Raw genomic sequence first — 23538 nt, 5'->3', positions numbered from 1 at the left:
TTACCCAATGACCCCTGTTAAGCGCAAAGGGCGAAAACCCTAGGCGGGAAAAGAAATAAGTTCCCGCTAGGAACCCTAGCAAACCCCTTCTTCGCTTTATAAACCCCGTCTTTCTTTGCCCTCGTTCCTCCTATTTCTAGTCCCCAGAGTCCCCATCCCCATCTCCTCTCTCGTTCCCAGAGAAAACGAAGGCCTCTTTCTTTCTCTCGAGGAGATGTTGGAGCTAAGGCTGGTGCAGGGGAGCCTCCTGAAGAAGGTCCTGGAGGCGATCCGAGAGCTGGTGAACGACGCCAACTTCGATTGCTCGGCCACGGGCTTCTCCCTCCAGGCCATGGACTCAAGCCACGTGGCGTTGGTTGCTCTCCTCCTTCGATCCGAGGGCTTCGAGCACTACCGCTGCGACCGCAACCTCTCCATGGGCATGAACCTCAACAACATGGCCAAGATGCTCCGCTGCGCTGGCAACGACGACATCATCACCATCAAGGCCGACGATGGCAGCGACACCGTCACCTTCATGTTTGAAAGCCCCAGTAAGATCGAAAGATCCCATCTTTTCCACCTCTTCCTTCTTTTGGTTGGTGTTGTCTTCTGGTATTTTTCTACCTTTCTGTAATTTGTTCAGGTATTTGGAATTTTGGACGTTTTTCGCATTGCTATTGCCTGATCTGGCTTTCGATTGATCTTTTGTTCCTTAGAATCGGGCTATTCAAATCGGCTTAAATACCTCATTTGAGTTATCAGTTTTTATATTGCTGTATTGTGGAATTATTTGGTTATGCGAGTACGGCCATTGAGGGCTGCGGGGATTGGGGAGGTAGAATTTTTTCCCCACCATATTTTAATATTTAATACCAACGGCATGCTTCTTTTCTATATAATTTCAGTTGCTTCCCAGATTTGTTGGTTGCCATCCAGCATTTTTACTTCGTTCCTTAAAAAAAGATTGATTTAATATGTAGAAGATTTATTATTTCGCGGAGTTTTCTCCTCTTTTTTATTTGGGAAGGCCGGGCCGGGATTTAAAACTTAAACGAAATCTGTTGGATTACTATTCATTCTCAATGGTTGTAAGTGACTTCATTTCACCATCTGGCTCATGTGTTTTTTTTTTTTTGGCCAGATCAAGATAAGATTGCGGATTTTGAGATGAAGCTTATGGACATTGATAGCGAGCATCTTGGCATTCCAGATGCCGAGTACCATGCCATTGTGCGAATGCCGTCTGCAGAATTTGCTAGGATTTGCAAGGATCTCAGCAGCATTGGCGATACTGGTACTATGTTTTTCTCAATTGAAGTCCCACTTATCTATCACATATATACTTCTTGTCTTATAAAATTTTGTGGTTTTGGGATGGTAGTTGTTATTTCAGTGACGAAGGAAGGTGTGAAGTTTTCAACTGCGGGAGACATTGGAACGGCAAATATTGTTTGCAGACAGAACAAGACTGTTGACAAGGTGCCCACTAAAATTAGTACATCCGCAAATATTGTTCTGCTTCTATGGATTTTACTTGCCTATCAGAGTTAGAATATTAGTATGTGCTTTTCCTACATAGATCTTTGGTGTTTGCTTGGACCTGTTTCCAGCTCGGATGCCTGATCAATTATGCTTCTAACTATTGTTTCTCAAAAAAAAAAAAATCTTTCAACATGTAAGTTATTCGAAAAAAAAAGGAATAAATCTTTCAACATTGATGTCTAACTTAAAGTAGTTTGTCTGTTGACTTACAGGACAACTTGGTTGCTACTCCCTTCTGTTCAGGACTTTATGATTATTTATATTGCTTTTGCCTAGCAATGTACTAGAATTCTGGTCTTCTAATATCCATTGAACTGATCTTTTGTTGCATACAATACCTAAATAAGTTAAGTTGTTTTTATATCCTATACAATACCTTAATGTTAGTCTTTTTGTTTGTTCTTTACAGCCAGAGGAAGCAACCGTCATAGAGATGCAAGAGCCGGTGTCCTTAACTTTTGCCCTGAGGTACATGAACTCCTTCACCAAGGCAACACCGCTATCTGAAACTGTAACCATCAGCCTTTCTTCTGAGCTGCCTGTGGTTGTTGAATACAAGATTGCTGACATGGGTTACATACGATTTTACTTGGCTCCCAAGATTGAAGAGGGTGAGGAGGATATGAAGCCATAATCAATTCTATTTTTCTCCATATTTGTTTCTTTAAGTTTATTCTATGCAAAAGAGTTGGTCTGGTTACACTTTATGGGGGCATCTGGAATGCTGTGTAGATTGATCATATTTCTCTAAGTTCCAATGGTAGAGTTTGCTGTTTTCATCTTGTAACTTCCAGGCCATGGGTCATGATGAACAAGCACGAGAGCCTCCTTCTGTTCTGCAAGAACATTCATCATAGTATTATCAATTGGTGATCATCTAACTCTGCTTGCTGTGAGTAGCCTGTTTGGTGGGTAATTGTAGGATCTTGCTCAAAAAAGTAAATAAATAAATAAATAAATAAATAAAACATGCAGCGACCTACGATACCAACAGTTATATGCTGCTCTTTGGTCGAACACGATATATCTTGATGACAGCGCTTGTGATTTGCTGCTGCGACTTTTTATTGTAAGTCTGGTTACGCCGCCTGCACTGGGATCAGTTGTGATGCTGCTGGGAAAGAACCCTTGCATTTATAGACCGAAACAACCAATTTTATAAGCAAGCAGTTATGGTTTGCATCACTACTGGTATAGCGGAGTTCTGGCACGAGAAAAAAATGAGAGTCTATGTAAGTAGCAGGATCTGGCAAAACGGGTAGAATATTATATTTTGGATCATCGAGAGGAGGATGTGAAAAACGACTTCCATGTTTTCGCAAAAGAAGGGTCAATGTGCTCTAAGTACTGCATTACAACTTCCATGACTAGGTCAGCTCTGATGCTTATACACAAAATAAGTGTAAAATTGTCGAACAAATGAACAAACATCCATGTTTCACAACTTCCGTGTCCGGGTCAGCTCTGATGCTTATGCGCAAAACAACTGCAAAATTGTCGAACAAATGAACCAACATCCATGTTTCCGATGGGTCGATAAAACAAAGTACTGCTGGATGCCTTGCTACATTGAGCCCGTAAATTGATGACTGTGCAATGCACAAACAATTTGATTACATTCCTGATTTTTTTATTTCAAGAGACCCTTGAACATCAAATACAACATTTACATTTCATAGGCATGAAATCTTAGGCCAGGGGCTTTCAAAGTTTAAATTCATCATATGAACCTAGTGTATGCAAGATAAAGGCTGTCATGTCAAATTAATCATCTCATTGCAGATTTGCAAAAATAGAAAATAAAATCTAATCATGATCTCTAACCCTGCTCTTCAAAAAGTATATCAAAAACTCACTTTAATATGGAAAGGTACCACGCTCAATCACATAAAAAGATTGGTACAATCACTAATCTCAATGATTCACCGAAACCATTGAAACATCCCACAGCTTCCATCAGTCTTACATCAACTACACTGAAGAATTCACTCAAAAAACTTGCAAAGCTTGTGCTCAAACCATCAACAAGACAAGATGCCAGAAAATTGGATGTGAACAACATGACCTCGATCCCCATAGCATCATGAGATCACATGTAAAGCAAAATTGTAAGAGTGAAAACCTGTGTATCATGCTTGTCTCCAGTTCTCCCCAGAATAAGTAGCTTCAGCTCCAAGTTCTTCCTCGATTCTAAGTAACTGTAGGAAAAAAAAGGGGAAAAAGAGCCATCATGAGAAAACTAGTGACGATAAATAATATTGCTATTTGAAACTAGATTAGCCTATACGGATCAGGTATACTTATGGTTGCAATTTTGTAAACGAGCAATTAGGTGCCATATCTAGAGTGCACTTACGTGGCACAGATCCCATATATGACTGCATATGCATTTAGAAAGGCTGTAATCTAAAATGACATTAATGTCCAAATTGCAGTATTTATATTACATTTAGCACGTGAACGTGCACAAATGTGTCTTGCGTCTAATAACATCATAAGTAGCCAATTTTTAAAATTTGACAATCCTCTCATAAAGCAACACCCGAATTTTGACAAACCTGATTGTACTTTGCAAGTCGCTCCCCACGACAAGGTGCTCCAGCTTTGATCTGGCCAGTTGCAAGGCCAACTGCTAAATCAGCAATGAAGGAATCTTCAGTCTCTCCACTTCTGTGCGATATGATTACTCCCCAGTGAGCATCTTTAGCCTTCTTCACAACTTCTATAGCCTCTGTGACAGTTCCAACCTGATTTACCTGGATATACGTTGATATGTTTTATCATAGTTTGAGGAAAACCAGCAGAAGTTGATCAGGTCAAAAACTCGAGTGGTCAAGTACATAAGCAGATCAACAGATTAACCCAGTCTGATCATGAGTTCCACCTTTATAGTCTTTATTTGACCATTAAATGATTCGTCAAGGTCTAAGAAGATCCATGTTAAACTCTAGAATAGAAATATTGACCAACTTGCATTTGGGATTGAATATGGAAATTTCTTGCAAGTTCCTATAAATGATTATACACAGCATTAAGCCTACTATAGTACTATACTGCATCATTTTATGTTTAAAATGAAAAGAAAGTCCATTTGAGTTATCCACTTGTCTCATTTGTTTCACAGAAAAATCATCAACATTTCAGAATTTTAACCCAATAAAGCCTCAAATCAGATTCAAAACACACTCAATGTTCTGTTATATTATTTTCAAAGATATCAAGGTTGCAATTTAAGACTGTTGCATTGCCCACTCCATTTCATATGTGAATGAAAACTAGACCATGACTATAAGTGAGTACCTTCAGAAGAAGGGCATTGCAAGTAGACTCGTGTATTGCCCGTTCTATGCATTTTGGATTTGACATCAATAAGTCATCTCCTACAACCTGCAAAATTATTTTGTCAAGAATTGTTTCAATGTCAACTGAAAATTATTCAAAACACTGGATGTACCTGACATTTTCCAAGGCTGGTAAATAACTTTGTGCGTTCCCAGTCATCCTTGTCAAACGGCTGTTCAATGGAGACAATTGGATATTCTGTCATACATAAATAAATTGCCTATTAGATTTATACTGCCTTTTAGAAGCACTGAAATAAGAAATTATGACGCAAATCACATGGATACCTGTACAGAGTTGGGTGTACATCTCAATCATATCTTCTCCTGTCTTGAAATTCTGCCCTGACTTATTTGGTGCTTTGAAGTCTAAATCGTATTTCTTTCCTAATCAGAATGAATAAACTTACATGAGTAAGCTCAGTGAACGCCATTTGTTAAGAGGTAAATGTGCACATGGTAACTAGGGTGAATAGAAATCACATGCATGGTTCAACTAGAACTGAAAAATAATAATCCCATGATAAGAAGACTTTGCTCCATTAGTGTTTTAAGCTTGATGCAGGAATAATGAGTTGCCTGTTAAATGATGGAACCACCGAGAAGATAAAAGGCGTTTGCTTTCAAACTTATCAAATTGACAGTATCTTGGAGAATACAACAGTGCCCTTCATATGAAATTGAGGTTGTACAATATTAACAAACAAATTCATCTTTACCTATGCAAAAATCAGTAGCAGCAACATCTATTGCCAACTTGATTCTTCCATTATATCCAGCTCTGTCAATTGCCACTTTAACAAGATCCAGGCCCTCAGCAATGCTGATATATGGAAATAAACTAGCTTAGTAGGTTAAAGAAAATTTCTAACAAGAAAAAATAAAATAACTTCTATCCCTGAGTTTCTGAACCTATTCTATTTAGCAATGAAATACATTTTCCGAATTATCCCTCAGCACAACAAAGATGTACCAACTTGTGACACTTGAGCAACAAACCACCATGTCACAACCAATGAAGCAACACATTATTTTATAATAGAGGTTGTTTGCTATTATATACGAGAGTATCACGTATAAGGGCATCCTAGTGCATGAGGCTCCCATTATTGCAGGATCTGAGAAGGGCCAAATGTATGCAGCCCTATCCACTAATATAGAAAGCATGTTTCGATGTTTCAAACCCATGGCACCAAGATCACAATGGAGCAACTTTACTATTGTGCCAAGGCCCATCCCACACAAGAGTATCACATATGATGAATAAAATTATAAAGATGCTTGCCTGGAGATATTTGGAGCAAATCCACCATCAACGCCAACATTGCAGCCGCTTGAACCATTTCTCTCTAAAATTATAACCTGTATTTAGACAGAATTGGTAAGAAAATTTAGGCAACAAGTTGGGGTAAAGTCAGAATATCATATAGAAAATACCTGCATGCTATGGTAAAAGGAGCGCACACAGCTAATGGAGTAGTCACTAGGATGGCGGAAAAATACAAAAATTTGAGTACTGAAATTTCAAAGTTGACTGCTGTATTAACTACATAAATGATGTAAAATAAGCCCCACCAAAAATTAAAAATTGTTCTAAAATCCTATCATATAGACTGGTTTTCAGATGTTTGATGATTAAGACCTCCAAAAGAACTGGAATGTGCCGACTCTATTATAAAGTTCATAAAAGTTGTTAACAGCGTTGTGGACTAAGCAACAGTTAAGATTGTGATCTTGGAAAGGATATGCAGGGAGCTGATTGGGTTATTATTGGAAGAATTAACAAAAAATTGGGTCAGGTCATCAAACTATATTACCTTTAGGTGCTGGTAGGTCTCACAACCCATCTGCATTGCTTCCCCAAAGTTACTTGCACCAATTGGAAGAATCATAATTTCCTAAAAAACATCAACTTTCAGTCAAATTTTATTTTAACAACAATAATAAAAACATTAACATGCGATTATGTTTACAAAATTATGTTATCTCATGAAGTTTTAAGTTGACAAAGGGGATAAGTTGATGATAGGAGCACAGCTTAGCCACCCTGAAAATGCATGAAAGCAACATAAAATAGTCGCATAGAAAAATTGACATGAAAGGATCCAGAGAAGCTCCAGGCAGGTCCAAATATATGCTCTAATGAAGTTACAGATAGAAGGCAAGCAATATTGTCCAAAAGAAAGGGTCAACATGACAAGTTTAGTTGGTAACTGAAATGATTTAACATAAAGTCACCATATAGATACACCTTAAAGAACTATTATTTTTAAAAAGGGTGGCTATATTGCCAAAGCTAGTTTTGTTATTTCCGGAGCAATAAATTATAGATTGACTAACCTAATCAAAAGTGTAGGGGAGGACATAATAGTTCCGTAATTTAGTGCTCTAGAATTGACAAAACTAGCTCTGGCAATATTACAACCAAGATAGGCCGAATTGGACCAAATCGCCGAGGTTCAGCTCGTACCGAGCCGACCCGGTGGGGAACTGGGTCCGTTCACCCATTAAAAATGGTTATGGCCCCGAACATACCGAAACAAGTTCCGAACTGACTGGAATCGACTGAAAAAGGCCCAAACCGGACAGAACCGGTTCCGTTCGAACTCGGTGCGAGTCGTCCTCCTTTGCTTCTTTTGTTAAAAGGAGGTGTTGGGAAGGCCTTCCCAACATCTTCTCTGCTTCATTTAGGTAAGATGCTTAAACGGCTCCTCCTTTCCTCGAAGTTGCAAAATCACACCGATTCAGCGTGATTGAAGAAAGATCCAAGTCTAAATATTTGGGGTTTAAAAAATTTGCAAAATAAGAGATCATGCCAAAATTTTCAATTTGGGCTCGATTTTATTATATTTTCAAATTATATATAATTTTTAAAAATCAAAAATATATTTTTTGGATAAATATATATATATAATAAAATTCTAAAAATTTGTAAAATTACAAGGGTATTTAGGGACATGCAAGCTACTCTCCGGCAAAATTTGGTGTCTATTTATTCAAATTTTGATGCGATCACGTACATAGTGGCCTAGGCTTAAATTTGAAAAAAATTAAAAAAATAAATAGTCTTTGATGCATGCCCACGGGCCTAGAAAAATATATGTAGCATCTATTATAGGATTCTCTATGGATCTAAGCTGCAATTAATTTTACACATACTACATAGAATAGGAACCACGATACACGATCTGATTGAGCCAACGAGGATATGATTACATATAAGAGACAAGCTCCCCGAGATCATTTAGGAGGACACGCTGCAACTGCAGATGACCTCGCACGTGGAGTAGGATCCATAGATATATCAGGTTTCGAGTCGTATATGGATCCTATTATCTGCAGCCACAGACAACCTATGAGCCATACAAAAACGAATATGGTGCATTTGAGATATCTTCCGGTGGCTACTACTCTACGTAGCCCAGAGCATCTTACGTGTCGAATTTTGCTGCCAACTTATTCAAATGGGCCCCCTCACAGTCATTTTATTAGCTAGAGGACACCTCTCAGAGCCAGAGCTTCAGCGAGAGATCCGAGAGTGCTTATAACCCAAAGCACGTTCTTTATGGAATGTGCATACATGACTACAACGCCGCTTCATTAGAGAGGTGAGATGATGTGCCTCCTGACTATACTAATGATCCAAATATCTATAAGAAGCATTGCCACTCGACGAGATTTTAGATATCGGTATATATGTTGTACTTTAAATATACGTAATTGATTGTATTATTCTATATTGTTTACCTCACTATTTTATTTGAAAATATTTCATGTTGCTTCTTGTAGCATGCAATATCTTACTAATCATTTTATATTTTGTATCATTTTAAAACAATAAGATGCATCATTTAGGTTAAACCGGAATCATAGAAATATAAAAAAAATTAAATTAGACATAGAAAAAGATTGATTATCAATTAATTGAACTTGAAAAACTCAAAAAAAAATTGGGCATGCCGGAAAAAAGTGTACCATATGTCGGTACGGTACCGAACCGGTACCGTATCGACCCATCCACCGACTGGTTCAGGTTCTAGTATTGATTTGACGAATCTTGCTTTAAACCTTATAATATTTCATAAATCAGAAGGCAGTTTATCTCCATTATCATTAAAATATAGAAAAAAATATTTGAGGACTTGTGGCTTATGTACATTGTCATTAAGAATATTGGTAAATTATCTGACAATTTGGTATCACCATTGGTTCTCATCCGGCATATATTAGATGGTTTGGGGGAAACACTTGAGAACATATAGAAGCCCATAAATTTGGTTCAACATGCATAGGGCTTGAAGAAATAAATCACTGTTGCATTTTAAGACATAAAAGTCAATGCTGCAAGAATGAAAAGCTATAAAAGAGATTGGGAGAAAAAGAAAATCTGTAAAAGAACACTTCTTTGCTGTTTACTCAAACATTTATATATTCTACCTATATGCTATTAGTTTCACTAAGCAATAGATGTTTTAAAAGATAAAATGAAGCAAAACTGTTTCAATAGCTTGGTCAACATGGGCTGAAAAGGGGAGGTTCCCATGTATTGGTTGAAGAGTTTAAAAGGAGGGTGATAAACCGAAGGAAACAGATGTACATAGTTGAAAATGTTTTATGGACAGTAAAATGTCATCCAATTGGAAGAATTAGTAATGATAGAAGAAAGATTCTTACAGTCTACCCAGGTTGATCGAAAAGGCCTATCATTTATGTTACTATTACGATATGCTGAATAAGATTTATAGGCTATTGTAGTCTGACAAACACAACATAAAAAAGGTTCCTTGACAGCAAACAATCACTTGAATATCTTGATAGCACTTTAAATATTTCCTAGAATGACTTGATGGATGTATTCAGTATGCTAGTTTTGTAAATGACACCCTGGTTTGCTGTGGCCTTTGTTTATCTCCATCCCCTTCTTGTTTTAACAATGGCATGGTTTTGTGTTACAAAGTTTCTACAGGATCATTAAACTCTATAAAATGTATGCTTATTTGTATTTATCTTCATGCTAGAAATAATCACCCTTCCGATACAGTACAAAGACTGTCATCAGATTCAGTGCAGAATAAAGTAACACAGATTACAGTTCCCATCAAACACCATATGACATGCACGTTCTCAGGCTATTCCATGCTAATGCGGGCAGGTAGTGTGGCCGACAATTTTGTAGCAACAGGCACTTTGCATCTTCTTTTTTCAAACACTAACAGTCCCCTTGCGTATACGACTTATATCACATTATCCTCCAAATCCAGAATATTAATCTACTATATGATTCATAACCTGGATTAATATAGGTCATACTTGGACAGCCAAATTATTCCCAGCATGTTTTCCACCACTAATGACGGTGATGGCCGGAACAGGAAGGATTGGATTGCTTGTACCGGAAAGATCAGCGATGTGTTTGTAGAGAGGAACCTGCAAGATCAAATAACTAGAATGATATCAAGCAAAGGAAACTAAAAACTTATTAGAAATGATGTCATGCCTCTTTTTCTGCAGCACCAGCTTTGCAAGCAGCAATTGACACAGCTAACATAGCATTTGCTCCAAGCTCAGCCTACAAAATGTTGCAAAATATTATATTCTACTATGCGTAAGTCATATAAGTTCCGCTATTATAGATTTACAAAGGAAAAAGATGAAATTTCCGATGCAAAATATATCTATTGACAAAAAAAATCAAATTAAAAAATTCATTATTTTCAATGCATTTGAGGAATTTCGGCATTCAAGATAAATAAATAACTCATGAAAGCAAGTAGAACACACCATAAGTAGTAGACAAACATGGTTCCTTACATAGCACAATACGCAATACAACAGGACCCAAGAAAATGAAAACCCAATAAATTAAAATGCACACTCAAGCAAACAATCAACTGAGAAGCAGAGTCAGATAAGACAACTTGCCTTATTCTCAGTTTTGTCCAAACCCATCATTGCTTGATCAATCTGGGATTGAAGCGCAGGATCCATGCCAATTAAGGCTTCAGAAATCTTTGCATTAATAATATTCACAGCCTTTGAAACACCCTTTCCAAGAAATTTCCCTTTCTCTCCATCACGCATTTCAACAGCCTCATACCTAGGATCAGTAATTAACCCAAGGTCAAGAACTTGACTACAGTTTGGTTATCAAATATGTCATAATAGCAAATGGGGTTGAACATTCAAAATAGCATAAAGCAATAAAGATAAATTAGGCAATCATATGCCTGCTATTCACTAGTGCTGTATAATAGTAAATTAGTACCATATGCATAAAGAAAATGAATACCAAAACATAAAAGCAAAAGCATAACAGACTAAATATCATACAAGACAATCGCATGAAGAGAGTCACAGGCTAAAGAAGAGAGTCACGGAATAGAGAAGCTTCAAATGGCACACTAATATGGGTTATGAAATTTCCTGCATGGCTTTTCACATTCACAGATAGTCTGTAACAGTGTTGATTCACACCATGAAAAGTTCGTGCCTCCTGAAAGAATATAAGCAAATAGCAATGTTAAATGGTCAAATATGCTATCAATACATATTCTAGTGTTTCATTTCCATGTTTTTCTAAAGTCTTGCTGTAGACAGCTTCGTTGATCCATATTTCTGAACTATCTTCTGGTTGTACATACTACCAGCAATGCTGCTCCTCTTCTTGATTCTTAATTTCCAAGTAAGCCTTCTACTTTAAAAATCTAATATCTCATCCATCTCAGAGAGAAAATAGAACAACTGGCGAATTAGATTTTAGAAGATATTTCTTTCACCCTAGCCTGGATATTTCGGCACGGCTACTAATCCCAAAGAAGCTGAAAAAGTTTAAGAAAAGCAGACATAAGATAGACGAGTAGCCTAATAGAGAAAATGGCTCACATTCCAGTAGAGGCACCGCTGGGAACCGAGGCTCGGTACATCCCCTTGTTTGTGTAGAGATCCACCTCCACAGTAGGGATCCCCCTGCTATCCAAGATCTGCCGCGCTTTGATCCTTGTGATCGCAGAAGGAACAGCTTTCTTCATATGATTTGACTGTGTCATTCCCAACAACAAGTTAAAAAGAAGAAGAAGAAGAAGAAGACGAAGAAGTTGAAATACTTTTAGAAGAACACATTATAATGGATGAACCTAAAAGGATAAAATAAGAAGAACTATAACCAAAGAAATTGGAACCAGGCAACGTACAATGAAGAGAACGGGGTCTGGGGTCTTGGCTCTGACGGCCGCATTGACGGCGTCTTCGATCTTCCGAGAGAGCATGTGCTTGTCGAGATACTCCTGGACCGACATTTTCTCTGCTCTTCGTCGAAGAATTGCAACCCTACCTCGTTTCTTCTTTCTTCCGAAGAAAAATTAAAACGATAGCCTTTTTATTTTCTTGAATAAAGGAATAAGGGCTTTGATTTCGAAACAAAACTCCGCTCTAGATCTCTCGTTCACTGCCGCGAGGAGGAGAATTCACGACGAAGATTTCAAGATTCTACCGCGCTGCGATGCTTCTTCCTTCCTGATCGCGCGCTCGGGCTGCGATGTCTCGGATGGAGCCGCCTCGTCGATTACCACGAGAAAAAACCGCCCACGAGTGATCCCTGGAATCGACGGACCCCTGGTTCTCCGAACTCTCTCTTGCTCTTGCCTTGCCCCGAACGAAAAAGAGCACGTGATAGGAAACAGTCCCCAGTGCCGACCTATAGGGTAAAGGTTAAATTAGACATTTCACAACCTTTCTTGTTGCTATTTATTTATTTATTTTTTTGGTATATCGGCTGCTGGATAGAATTAAAGTGTGCCGTGTCCAAAGAATCGTGCCTGAGTGTTGGACAACAAATGTGACGACCTAATCTGTAGCTTTGTTTGTCTCACGAATCACATGCACAACCTAAAAAGCATAATACTTTCTCATTATCAGCCGAATGTCGCCTAGAAACGATAGCTCTACCTCTCTCCGCCCCCACCTCCATTATACACTCAACCACCTCGGCTAAATTTTTCTCGAGAATAGTATACTCAGCCTCTAACGTACGTCTCACATAGGAGACACTTTTCTATGCGGCCCCGAGCTCTATCCAAAAGTTGAAATTTTGACGGTACCACATCCTCCGACAGCATTTAATCTAAAGTTCTGACTCCCGATCACAAATGCTATACCAATACTATCTTCATCAGTGGATAAACTACCGTCAAAATTCATGTTGGGGCTCCCAAAAAATCAAGGACATGTTGCAGCTAGCGCGGACCTCTGCGATGCAAAAAAATTGATGTAAATTTTTGAATGTCGAGGGGTCAGTGTAATTTACCCCCTTTTTTTTAAACTCCGGGCAAACCCAGCGCTTCTAAACTCGCCGTTACTTTTTCGCCCGCCAACAAGAGGGCCCTCTACCTCCTCTCCCTCTTCCAGCCCCCTATCGCCAAGTCTCTTTGTCGCCCAACTAGGGTTTCGCGCCCTCCTACATGGCCGCTTCTTGCTCCAAGCCGTGGATTTCTTCCCGCTTTGTTGGGAGAGTTCCCGAGTCCAAGAAGATTTCGCGCATCCTTCCGGTCCGCAACATCTCCAAGTACCTCGATCTTGGACGCAGGGGAGTTCTCTCCGTTCGCTACAGCATCTTCGACGGGGACGCCGGGAATGGCTTCTCCGGTGGCTACCCCGACACGGAGAACGAGCAATTTGTGGGCTGGTTTCGCCAGGCTTGGCCATAGATAAGGGGCCACAGGGGACTCCGGGGAGATCGTGGCTTGCCCGTATTTGGATAGAATTCTCCAGGTATATCCATCTCGATCTTGTCTTCTTCTTTGTGCTGTTTTTATTTATTTATTTATTCTAGACGCTATAGAAAAAAAATCTCTCATTCACGTCAGCTGAAACGGATCCACATTACTGGAAGATAGTATTGACATAAAGCTTAACTGTCAAATTTATGGTCGATACCTCTTCTGAGGTGCACTTTTGTGAGTTAATGAACTAAGAATGCAAGGTTTTCGAATATCAAAGAATGTTTGTGTTACTATAGTTATTTCTCAGTTATGAGGGCACATTATTGAGTCATATGATGAAGAGCCTTTTATAGTTCATTACTAATTTTTTCCCCCAACCTCAGGAATAATTGAAATCACTTTTGAAGCTTTCATAGACTTCAAGTAACATGTAGTGTAACAATTTTCTATCCGTGTTGATATACTTGGGCACCTTTTCACTTCCTTCAGATGTGATAGTTGTTCCTCTAGTATTTGTAGATGTGTCTCCAAAGTAATTAGATTGATTTGTAGAGGTAGCATCGTGGGACATATGTTCACATAGTAAAGTTGGTCGAACTTGTTACTTTATAGTGTTAATCATGGTCTTGGATCCCGGTGGGACATCCCGCGGGACACTGGGACGGGGTATCCTCCCAAGTGTTGGGACAAAACCGTCTCGCCATTGTCCTAGCATCCTAGTATACATGTCTTGAGACATCTCCTATCTCAAGTGTTAAGACGGGTGGATGAAGGTGCATCCTATTCCATAGGAAAACCGGGATAGCTCCATCCCGTGGGATTTAAAATCTTGGTGTTAATAATACTCCCTCATTATTTCCACCCCCTATCGAGGTTTTGAATTCTAGTTTGCCTCTTCCTTTAAATGAAATAGGAAGAATGCCAGTCTACAGAAGAAAGCAGCTGAGCATGTGGTTCCTTATCTGATTCATTTAGTTTTTTGTTGAATATTGGGTCGGGAATCAATTGAACTCAACTTACTTACGTTTCATATGCCTTATTTTTTTACTAGTTAACATGCATTTCAATTTGATGTATTTGTTTCCTTGCTGGGAGAATTTTTGAACTGGGAAAACCTTATAACTTGTAGAAGAAGCCATCACTGCAAATAACTTACAATGATCATAGGTTTAGATGCATCTTATGCAAGACATTTCACTCCTTCATGGTATGGGGATCAAGTTTGTCCTTGTTCTTGGACCCATGTCCAAATTGATAAGCTCTTGGCAGAGAGAGGTAGGTGGAAAAGGATCACATTTTAAGGTAGACTTGTTCATGCATGATGCAAATCTTGGGCCCCACATCCATATTGATCGTCCTTATTCCTATATATTTCGGGTGCTAGCATGTTAATGTTTTCCTTTCTCAAAGGGTCATGATGAAGTAATCATTTTATTCAATCTTTCATTTTCTTGGTATACATCTTGTCTTTTTATTTATTTACTTATGCTTGCTACAACAAAATAAGTTGGAGTAGAGGAACTTATGGACTTTGAATCAAACTATGATTTGCATATATTGTTGGCGTATATCAAGGTTTGCTGAATTAGTACTGATAGTTGTATTGGGTGGCGATCAGTTTGATATGGTACCAATACATACCATAGCGACTCGAGGCATACCATAATCAAGGTGAGGGAGAGGAGGGAGGGAGAGAGAGAGAGAGGGAGGAGAGGGAGTAAGAGAAAAAGGAGAAAGAGAGAGAGAGGGTGAAGTTGTCGGCATCGTCATATCGTGGAGAGAGAGAGGCAGAGAGAGAGAGGAGAAAGAGAGAGGAGGGATGAAGCTACCAGGGTCGTTGTCATCTTCAGGAGAGAGAGACTATGAGAGAGGCTAAAACACGTAATTGCGGTCGTCATCAGAGATGGTGGCGATCGAGGGGCATCGAAATCCTAAAATCCTAGCCAAAATGCGAGAGGGAAGGAAAGAGTGATCGGGAGGTGATTCGATTCCGGTTTGGGTCGAAGGGTTATAAAGGCAGTGATCCATCCAAATCGCCCTGAACCAAGCAAAAACAGGTGGTTCTGCTCGATTCAGGTTAGTTTAGATTGGTTTGGCACTTCTTCTGAACCGAACCTGCATCTCAATCTAGTTTCCACCTGGAATAGGTTTGTACACCTTAAATTGGACGGTTCAGGTCAAGACAACCGACCTTGGCGTATGTATATATTATTGGTTGAGAAGAAGACCCTTGATGAACAGTTAACTACTTCACTGTCTATTCTTAGTTGCTTTAATAGAAGAGTTAGGGCATACTTGCATGAAAGAACAAAGTTTGATGCAACATAGGGGAACAAAATGGTCGAGGATCACCTCACTTGTTCATGTTGCCCAAAATCAGTAAACATGTAATATAATATAAGCCATTAAAACAATAAATCTGATATTATATCAAGATGTGTCTCTATATCTTATGGGAAAAATTGTTACAGTAGAAATTCACATGTAGCGTGCCAAAAAGAAAAAAACTTTCATGTTAAATTGCTTTTCAACCTAGTTTTTTTTTTGTAACAATATCTGCAAGAGTAAAATCTGCATCAATTTTTTTTGAGGCAATGCAGTAGGTCCTCACAACTTTGATAGAATTTTATAAAAGTATCAAAATTCAATTTATGGGTTGTTCATATTTGATAATTCGTTCTTAGTTTGCTTTTAGTCAAGAATAAAAAGAATATTGGGTATAAATAGAGGTACGCATCTTTTTTGTGAAGTCTTATTACAAGTCGTCCAAATGCACCAGTACAGAGAATTGCTTGATGAATTAAATATAATGCTAACATGAACCAAACATTCAATCAAATACAATGAAGATCCAATGTTATACAGAAGCAGTTTACAACCTGACTTTCTATTCTTAACACCTTTTCACTTTGTTCAATTTTCATTTGACTTTGTGTTTGAGACCTGAATTTTTTCAATCTAGAATCAGAGATATCTTTAAATGCTATGCCTTGGTATGCTAAGGCTGTGCGATGGATAGACTTGCATCCTTACTTAATGTTGAAATTTGCACACACACACATATATTGGATTCATGTTCATAAGATGTGACTATAATTTTATGCTTTTCATCAACGTAGGATCATATAGCCGACCCCAACTAGTTTAGGATTAAGGCTTGGTTGAGTTTCAATGCAGTCTATTTTGTTTGTAGAGGATAATAGAATATTGTCTATTTGCATTTGTTGTAAAAAACTGGTGTTTGCTTCATGTTGTCCCTCTATCAGTGCTTATTTTTTTGCTGTCATGTGATATACTCATGTCTTCTCATATGCTAAATCATGTTTAAGGAAGCAAGTGCAAGTATGTTGGTTGGTACCGAATCATGGTTTCCGATTCAGTAGAGGCAGAAATGGAAGCTACTGGGAGGATTCGTCTTATGATAGAAGAAAAACTTTCTCAAGGGCCTCCTATATTGAATCTTTGCCGGCATGGTGATAATAGTTGTTGGCATGAACTTGGTTATTGCATTGCAGGCGGTGATTTCCTTGCAGCTAAGGTGATAAATATTGCATGGCCTGCCAGAATTGGATTACTTCATGCCATTATTTCTGAGAAGATCAAATAAAGACATTCATCACTTATTATATAATTGTTCCTAAAACATTTCCGTGTTAACAAAGAATTGAACTAGAAGTAGGGAGTTCCTACTGGTACCAGAGGGGGCAGGAACCAACAAGTTACTAGTATTAGTATAGTCAGTAACTTTCTTTCATTGACCAGTTGTTTTGCAATGTCTTGACAACCATGTGGCCATTGATAGATATATTTATACCTGATTCTAAATTTGTTATTAATGTTCTAATTTTATTTGTAAATAGAAATCTAAGGGATTTCTTGGTTTAGTTGATTTCTTTTTCCTCCTTTCCGTTTTTACCCTCTTCTTCATGCCTAATAGACTTTTATAACTTTTCTTTTGTGACAGAGAAGGGTTGTTGTTGAAGGTATTGATTTTGGAGCAACCAGTGAAGTTAGAAAAAATAAATGTTTCCAGTGTACGAGAAAGGCTCGACAGAGATTGCATAGTTATAATAAGCAATTTGGGTTATGCCAGTTCAGGAGCAATTTTAAATTGTAAGTATGCTGATCATTTTTCCTTTTTTTAATATTTATTATTTAGAACAAGTTCATTCTTCTAAATAGGATGATGATTTTCATTCTTTTTATATGTATTTTTTATATCTTTTTCCCAATTACCATGACAATTGAACTGTAATTAAATTTATAACCAGTGCATTCCTAATGTTTAGTTAAATCGCAACTTCACAGAAATTTTTATTTTTATAAGGAATGATGTAAATTATAATTAAATTTTGATGTTTCATTTTGACATTTAAATTCTCTACCGGTTCCTCATTAAAAAAAAACTGACTTTTATTTGTTATTTCAATTACTTATTTTGACATATTGCAACTACTTATGTATTCTCTCTTTTTTAGAGATTCTGGACACACTTTTCTATGTTATGATTGAGGACTCACCTTTTGGTTTCTATAATGCTTCAGCACTTATGAAGTTGCTACTGCTTGTGCCTTGGCTATCGAGGCAGACAAATTGCTTTGCATTGTAGATGGTCAGATTCCTGATGAACGTGGATGACTTATTCATTTCAGGATTTATTGATTAGAAAGAGAGCTGAGCAGAGTGAAATAGCTGCAAACTATGTCGAAGCTGTAGGTGAAGAAGATATTTATTGTCCAGGCTCTGCTGATTCATATAAAAGTAACAGAACTCCTTGGGATGGGATGGGCTTTACTGAAAGTATAATGCAACATTTCAGAATGGTCTATGGTCTTGTGAGCAGGGATTTGCTATTGGTGTTGAAGAGCGGTTGAGCAGATTAAATGGTTACCTTTCAGAATTGGCTGCTGGCAGCATTTGGTTGCAGGGTAAGGCTATATTGCATATATGACAGCATTGTTCCTGATGAGCACCTTGTCATGTACTTTATATCAGGATGTCTTTTTTTAATGATTTCTCCTCTTGTTTCTCGGTGAACTTGTAGATTTTTATTAGATGAGAAGTTGTTTTACAAATTCTTTCATTCATTCATTAAAGATAGCATGAAAGTAACACATTCTGTGGGGATGACCACCTTTTGTCAATCCCTGTTTGGTCCTTGTTGTCCATTGTGAAGGTTTGACGATATTTTCTGTTCTATGCAGAGGTTTGTTTTGCTACCATTTCTTCTTTATCAAATGATGTTCAATAAGCTGTTGAGTTACACTATAATCTTGGAATTTAAGTAACCTTTTGTTTTGGGTTTTGATGCCTGCAAAGGATTGCGGCCTGAGCAGCCATTGCACATACCGAGAAACTGGCATTGCACCATCATTCTCCAAGTATAACTCATATCACCACCACATGGCACCATTTTTTTTGTAAATTCATTTCTGTTTATGTGATTTGCGGTTTCACCAGTCATAGCTCATGACATGCATGTGACAGGGGTTGAAGGGCCTGTCTGGAGGTGTCTTACTGACTGGCGTTTCTTAGACATTAGTTACCTCCATGCAATTCTTTTTCGTTATTCATTGTTCCCTCCTCACAGGGTGAAGTTCAAAGAGTTCATTTAATAGATGACACTCTACTACTCTTAGCGAGGCATTGTTTTGGGAGTTATTTACAATAGATGGAGTAGGAACCATCGCGGCCAGGTATGAAACCATCTAAACCAATGTTTTTGATTTGTTTTTTATTTACTGGTCTTATATCTGTAATGTCTTTAGCATGATTCTTACAAGAAATTGGAGTTGATTAATGACTCGTGTCATCTTCTTTTCCTGCTTTTACTTGCTTTGAACTTTCATTATTACTTGCTTATCTGACTAAATGATTATTGAATATGTTTTACATCCTTCAGGCATTGCTCTTTTTCTTTTTTCCCACTTTCAGATGCCAGTGTTTTGTTGTGTGCTTAACTTTTGTTATGACATGGCTGATTTTCCTTTCTTTTTGTCCCATTGTATGAAAGTCCCAAGAATTTGTATATTATTAGCTCACTTCTTTCTTCCTTCTTGATCTAGACGTCGATTTAAAAAATGGTAGACTTTTCTTTTTTTACATTTGATTCATGAGAGGGTTAGCCCTTTTCGCCCACATCATTGTCAGTGTTTCTGTATTAAAAAAATCATCTGACTTTCAATTCAGAGGCTGAGGCATCATTATGATATACCTTTTGATATGTGTTGTAGGAATTGGTTCATCGTTAGACTACTTTTTTGTTACTCTTCTGTTGGCCTTCTTTCTTACATTAGTAATGTACATAGTGCTATGCATCGCTTGATGGGTACTCGTTTTGGCACAACAAGTGGAATTGTTAGTGCCTAGTTCTTAATTTTGTTTTTGTTTGACTAAGCATGTTACACTTCATGTTTTTTCTCATATATGTGATCGGAAATACATCTAATGTTTTTCATGATGTTTAGATATTAAACCACAATGTAGTTTAGTTTGACTATGTTGTACAACTAAATTGTTCCATCTTGTGCATGTTTTTCTCTTTTTTTTTTGCAAAAAAATTCACAATTGATCGGTATGGTTTGGCATCATTCTTGCCAATTATTTCTTGTTCCTTTAGTAATTTGTATGAGGGAATTCAGCATGCTACAGTGGCAGTTCTTCCTGGTCTAAGGCAGCTTATTCAACCTATGGAAGCATCGGGTGCATGGGTACAAAGAACTGATGAAGAGGTCTAGGTTATCCCACACTTCATTTTGTTAATTATTTCAAATATACTATTTGCAATTTATTTATGTAACCTTGATTCCATTTAGATCATGTAATGTTTGTAAGCAGGTCCAAGTATCAAGATTATTTTTCTCATGTTAAAATCTAAGCTAAAGTGATGTTGTCAGAATCATTCTAACTTGATCTTTGGTCTCAGCTTATCAAATCATTGGATTCATATATCATTGGGGAAAGTGACGACGGTTCAGTTATAGCCTGTGCAGCCCTTTTCCCTCTCATTGAGGAGAAGTGTGGTGAGGTTGCTGATGTTGCTCTCTCCAGAATGCTGCGGGCATGGACAATGAGACAAATTGCTTGGTATACATTTACTGTATGTAAACCACTGTTATTTTTTGTCCTGTTCCTGTAAAATGCAATGTGTTGATTTACTTGAGAATATACATACATGCAGTCATGTACCAGCTAGCAGATTTATCAAATTAAAACTTATGATCTGATGAACTCCAAAATGAACTTTTATATTTCCCCATTTTCCTCTCTTTTTTCTCAATATGGATATATTATATTACAAAGCAATGATCTGAAGCATAGAGAACATTCCATCTTCTCATTGAACAGAAGCACAATATTCTCTGTTACACGTCTTTTTCCTGTCTTCGGGTCTCACTGTTACTTGGTATTCATAATCAGAGAACATTAAAGATCAATCATAGAAGTACCTCTACTTAGTGTAGTTAGAAATGTCTTTACCATCTTCCCATACTTCGTCTAATATATGAGATCCAAGATGGCAGCAATGGCCATTCTGGAGTAATTCATGGCTGAGATATTACATTCAGGTCTTTGTTTGTCTTCCTACTAAATTTGCATCTTACACAATAATTCCAGTCAGGTCATTTATTGATCCTTTTCTTTTGAAGCTTTCATCCATGATTTAGATATCTTCAGCTGTTATTTGGTTTCATTAGTTAGACACTATATAATCAGCTAAAAAACAAAAAAGGGGCATTGTTCTGAATATCACTGGTTAACTTGTAGATGTTTTTTAAAACATATTTACCTTTGGTATCTTCGATAAGAATTTAACTTGACCCTGCTGTAAGCCAGCACATTTGGAAACTCATGACTTTGACGACAACTGCTCATACCTGCCACTTCTCCTGTACATGTGCCCTCTGTAACTTCACTGGAACCCTTCTGTAAATGTTTCTTCCTTTACCAAAATTACCTACTGTGGTTCTCCATCTTAAACTTTGTTTTTCCTCTTTTATAACAAAATGTATGAAACATGAATCTTTTTCCTCTCAATAGATCTTTTATTAATTCCTAAGCAAGAAACTAACATGAACATTTGGTTATGTTTGATATAAATTCATTGTAGTTTTAGGATATTGATGTTTTAATTATTTTGACAATGTCCCGGTTTTCACTATGTCATCAAATTAGTTAGCCAAACTACCTTGATATTTCCCTTGATTTTTGAAACTTTTGGTATTCTATCTGATCCTATTGCCTTACTTAAGCTTTTTTTATCCAGATCTAATGGGAATTTACTTGCATAATTACCTAAATTTATTTATTTATTTCTATTTATAAATGTTAGTCTAGCAAAGTCTTCCTTGACTACTTTAAGCTATACTTTCCATGATCTAATATACCTTCACAAAGACTGTATCATCCTTAGCATGATATCTTAACGATTCTCTTTAGCTTTTCCTTGTGAGGAAATTGTAAATGTCCTACGTTCAAGTGTGTGCCATAGACATGTCGTACCATCAACATCCTAACATGCAAAAAGCTTACATTGCTGATGCACAAGAGATATCTGCAAGCACCGTATGCTTCAACATCTTCGAAAGAACCACTACCTGGAGACTGCTTTCTTTTTTAGTTGTCAATAAGAAGCACTGATTCATATGTAACATGTAGATTCTGTCACTTAAATTAAGGTGTATTTAGTTAAATTTTGTTATTTTGTCCTTTTAATTCTGTTGGATATCAGCAGTGGTATACTTCATTTATGGATCATGTCTTGTCATCATCAGTATCCATGAGTTTTATTACGCATTTTTTAAAATGAGGCTTTGTTTTATTAAGCAGATTTTATTGACAAGAAGGCATCATCCTTTGGACTAGAAAGACTTTTCCTGCTTACAACTCGTGCTGCAGATTGGTATATCTCTTATACCTTCAATTTGGAATGACTAAACTGTATATGCTCACTTTCATTACTGATAGTGATTGCATGAGATCACTGATGAATAAACTCTTTTATAGTTTGTTTCCTTCTATTTCTATTCTGGTCTTGCAATGATTATATATATACATAAACTGTCCTCTTCATATATATTAGTTTAGCCAGTGCAGCGACTTCTTGGTTCTCCTGTTTAAGAGCATTTGAAAAAAAAAGCAATTTGGGCTTACTAGGTGATCTCTGTTGTTTTCTTTTTATTCTTGAGTTTTAGCTCAAGAAAATTAAAATTTTAGTAATTTATGGTTGTATTTTAGGTTGAATTCTGCAGTACATGTGAGCATTTAAACATGAAGAACAATATCAAAAAAAAAAACCCACTAAATTTCAAGAACCTGAGCAGATAGCAAACTACTATATGATAATTTTGCTTATATCACCTGTAATAACCAAAAACAATAATGACACAATATGTCCAGTAATAACCAAAACGGTAAAGAGACAATGTACCATGTACCATGTTGGATATCATGCTGGAGCCAAATGATTGATCTTATTATTAGTATGATTTAGAAGCTCTATACATATGATGCAAGGTTTGTGAGACGGGGCTTCTCCGAATGTTCTGTTGAATCCATTCCACAAGAGAGGAGGAAAAAAAAAGTCAATCTCTTAACGTGGATCATATATATATATATATATATATATATATATATATATATATATATATATATAAAGTTACATCCAGAGCTAGGTGGGATCACTGTCAATAGCCCTGCCTTTAGATATTAATGGACGATGTATATCTTCCCTGCTGATTCACCTTCACTTGCTGCATGTTTGCTAATTGTGAATACGTCATTGTTTAGAATTCGGAATGTATCTGGCGGATAGATTGCTAGGCGCAGAAAACAGGAAAAGAGTTGTATGCAATGCACTTTTCCAAACCAATGAGATGTAGAATCTCTTGTATGCCTGTTGGCATCTCTACTGAACAGGAATTGTGACCTCGACTCTACTTTTTTATTTTCTAAGA

General features: G+C 37.3%; 2 protein-coding genes and 1 pseudogene across 2 annotated transcripts; 2 read left to right on the top strand and 1 right to left on the bottom strand.

Moving 5' to 3' along the window:
* The first annotated feature begins 75 nt into the window (after positions 1–75).
* Positions 76–2405, top strand: LOC103713716 (proliferating cell nuclear antigen). Its single transcript, XM_008800731.3, has 4 exons — positions 76–533; positions 1124–1276; positions 1364–1461; positions 1934–2405. The coding sequence occupies exons 1-4, from the start codon at positions 215–217 to the stop codon at positions 2156–2158; spliced, it is 795 nt and encodes a 264-aa protein (XP_008798953.1). The 5' UTR covers positions 76–214; the 3' UTR covers positions 2159–2405.
* Positions 2406–3276: 871 nt separating this feature from the next.
* Positions 3277–12534, bottom strand: LOC103713715 (cytosolic enolase 3). The gene is made up of 13 exons (XM_008800730.4): positions 12056–12534; positions 11748–11902; positions 10788–10962; positions 10363–10434; positions 10176–10292; positions 6683–6763; positions 6151–6227; positions 5585–5688; positions 5154–5252; positions 4979–5064; positions 4825–4911; positions 4083–4280; positions 3277–3722 (listed from the first exon to the last, which is right to left on the bottom strand). The coding sequence occupies exons 1-13, from the start codon at positions 12158–12160 to the stop codon at positions 3654–3656; spliced, it is 1425 nt and encodes a 474-aa protein (XP_008798952.1). The 5' UTR covers positions 12161–12534; the 3' UTR covers positions 3277–3653.
* Positions 12535–16973: 4439 nt separating this feature from the next.
* LOC103713713 lies at positions 16974–22660 on the top strand (annotated as a pseudogene).
* The last annotated feature ends 878 nt before the right edge of the window (positions 22661–23538 follow it).

Source organism: Phoenix dactylifera, chromosome 12 (genome assembly GCF_009389715.1).
Source record: "Phoenix dactylifera cultivar Barhee BC4 chromosome 12, palm_55x_up_171113_PBpolish2nd_filt_p, whole genome shotgun sequence".
Taxonomy (NCBI): domain Eukaryota; kingdom Viridiplantae; phylum Streptophyta; class Magnoliopsida; order Arecales; family Arecaceae; genus Phoenix; species Phoenix dactylifera.
This window is presented reverse-complemented; position numbering and strand designations above follow the sequence as displayed.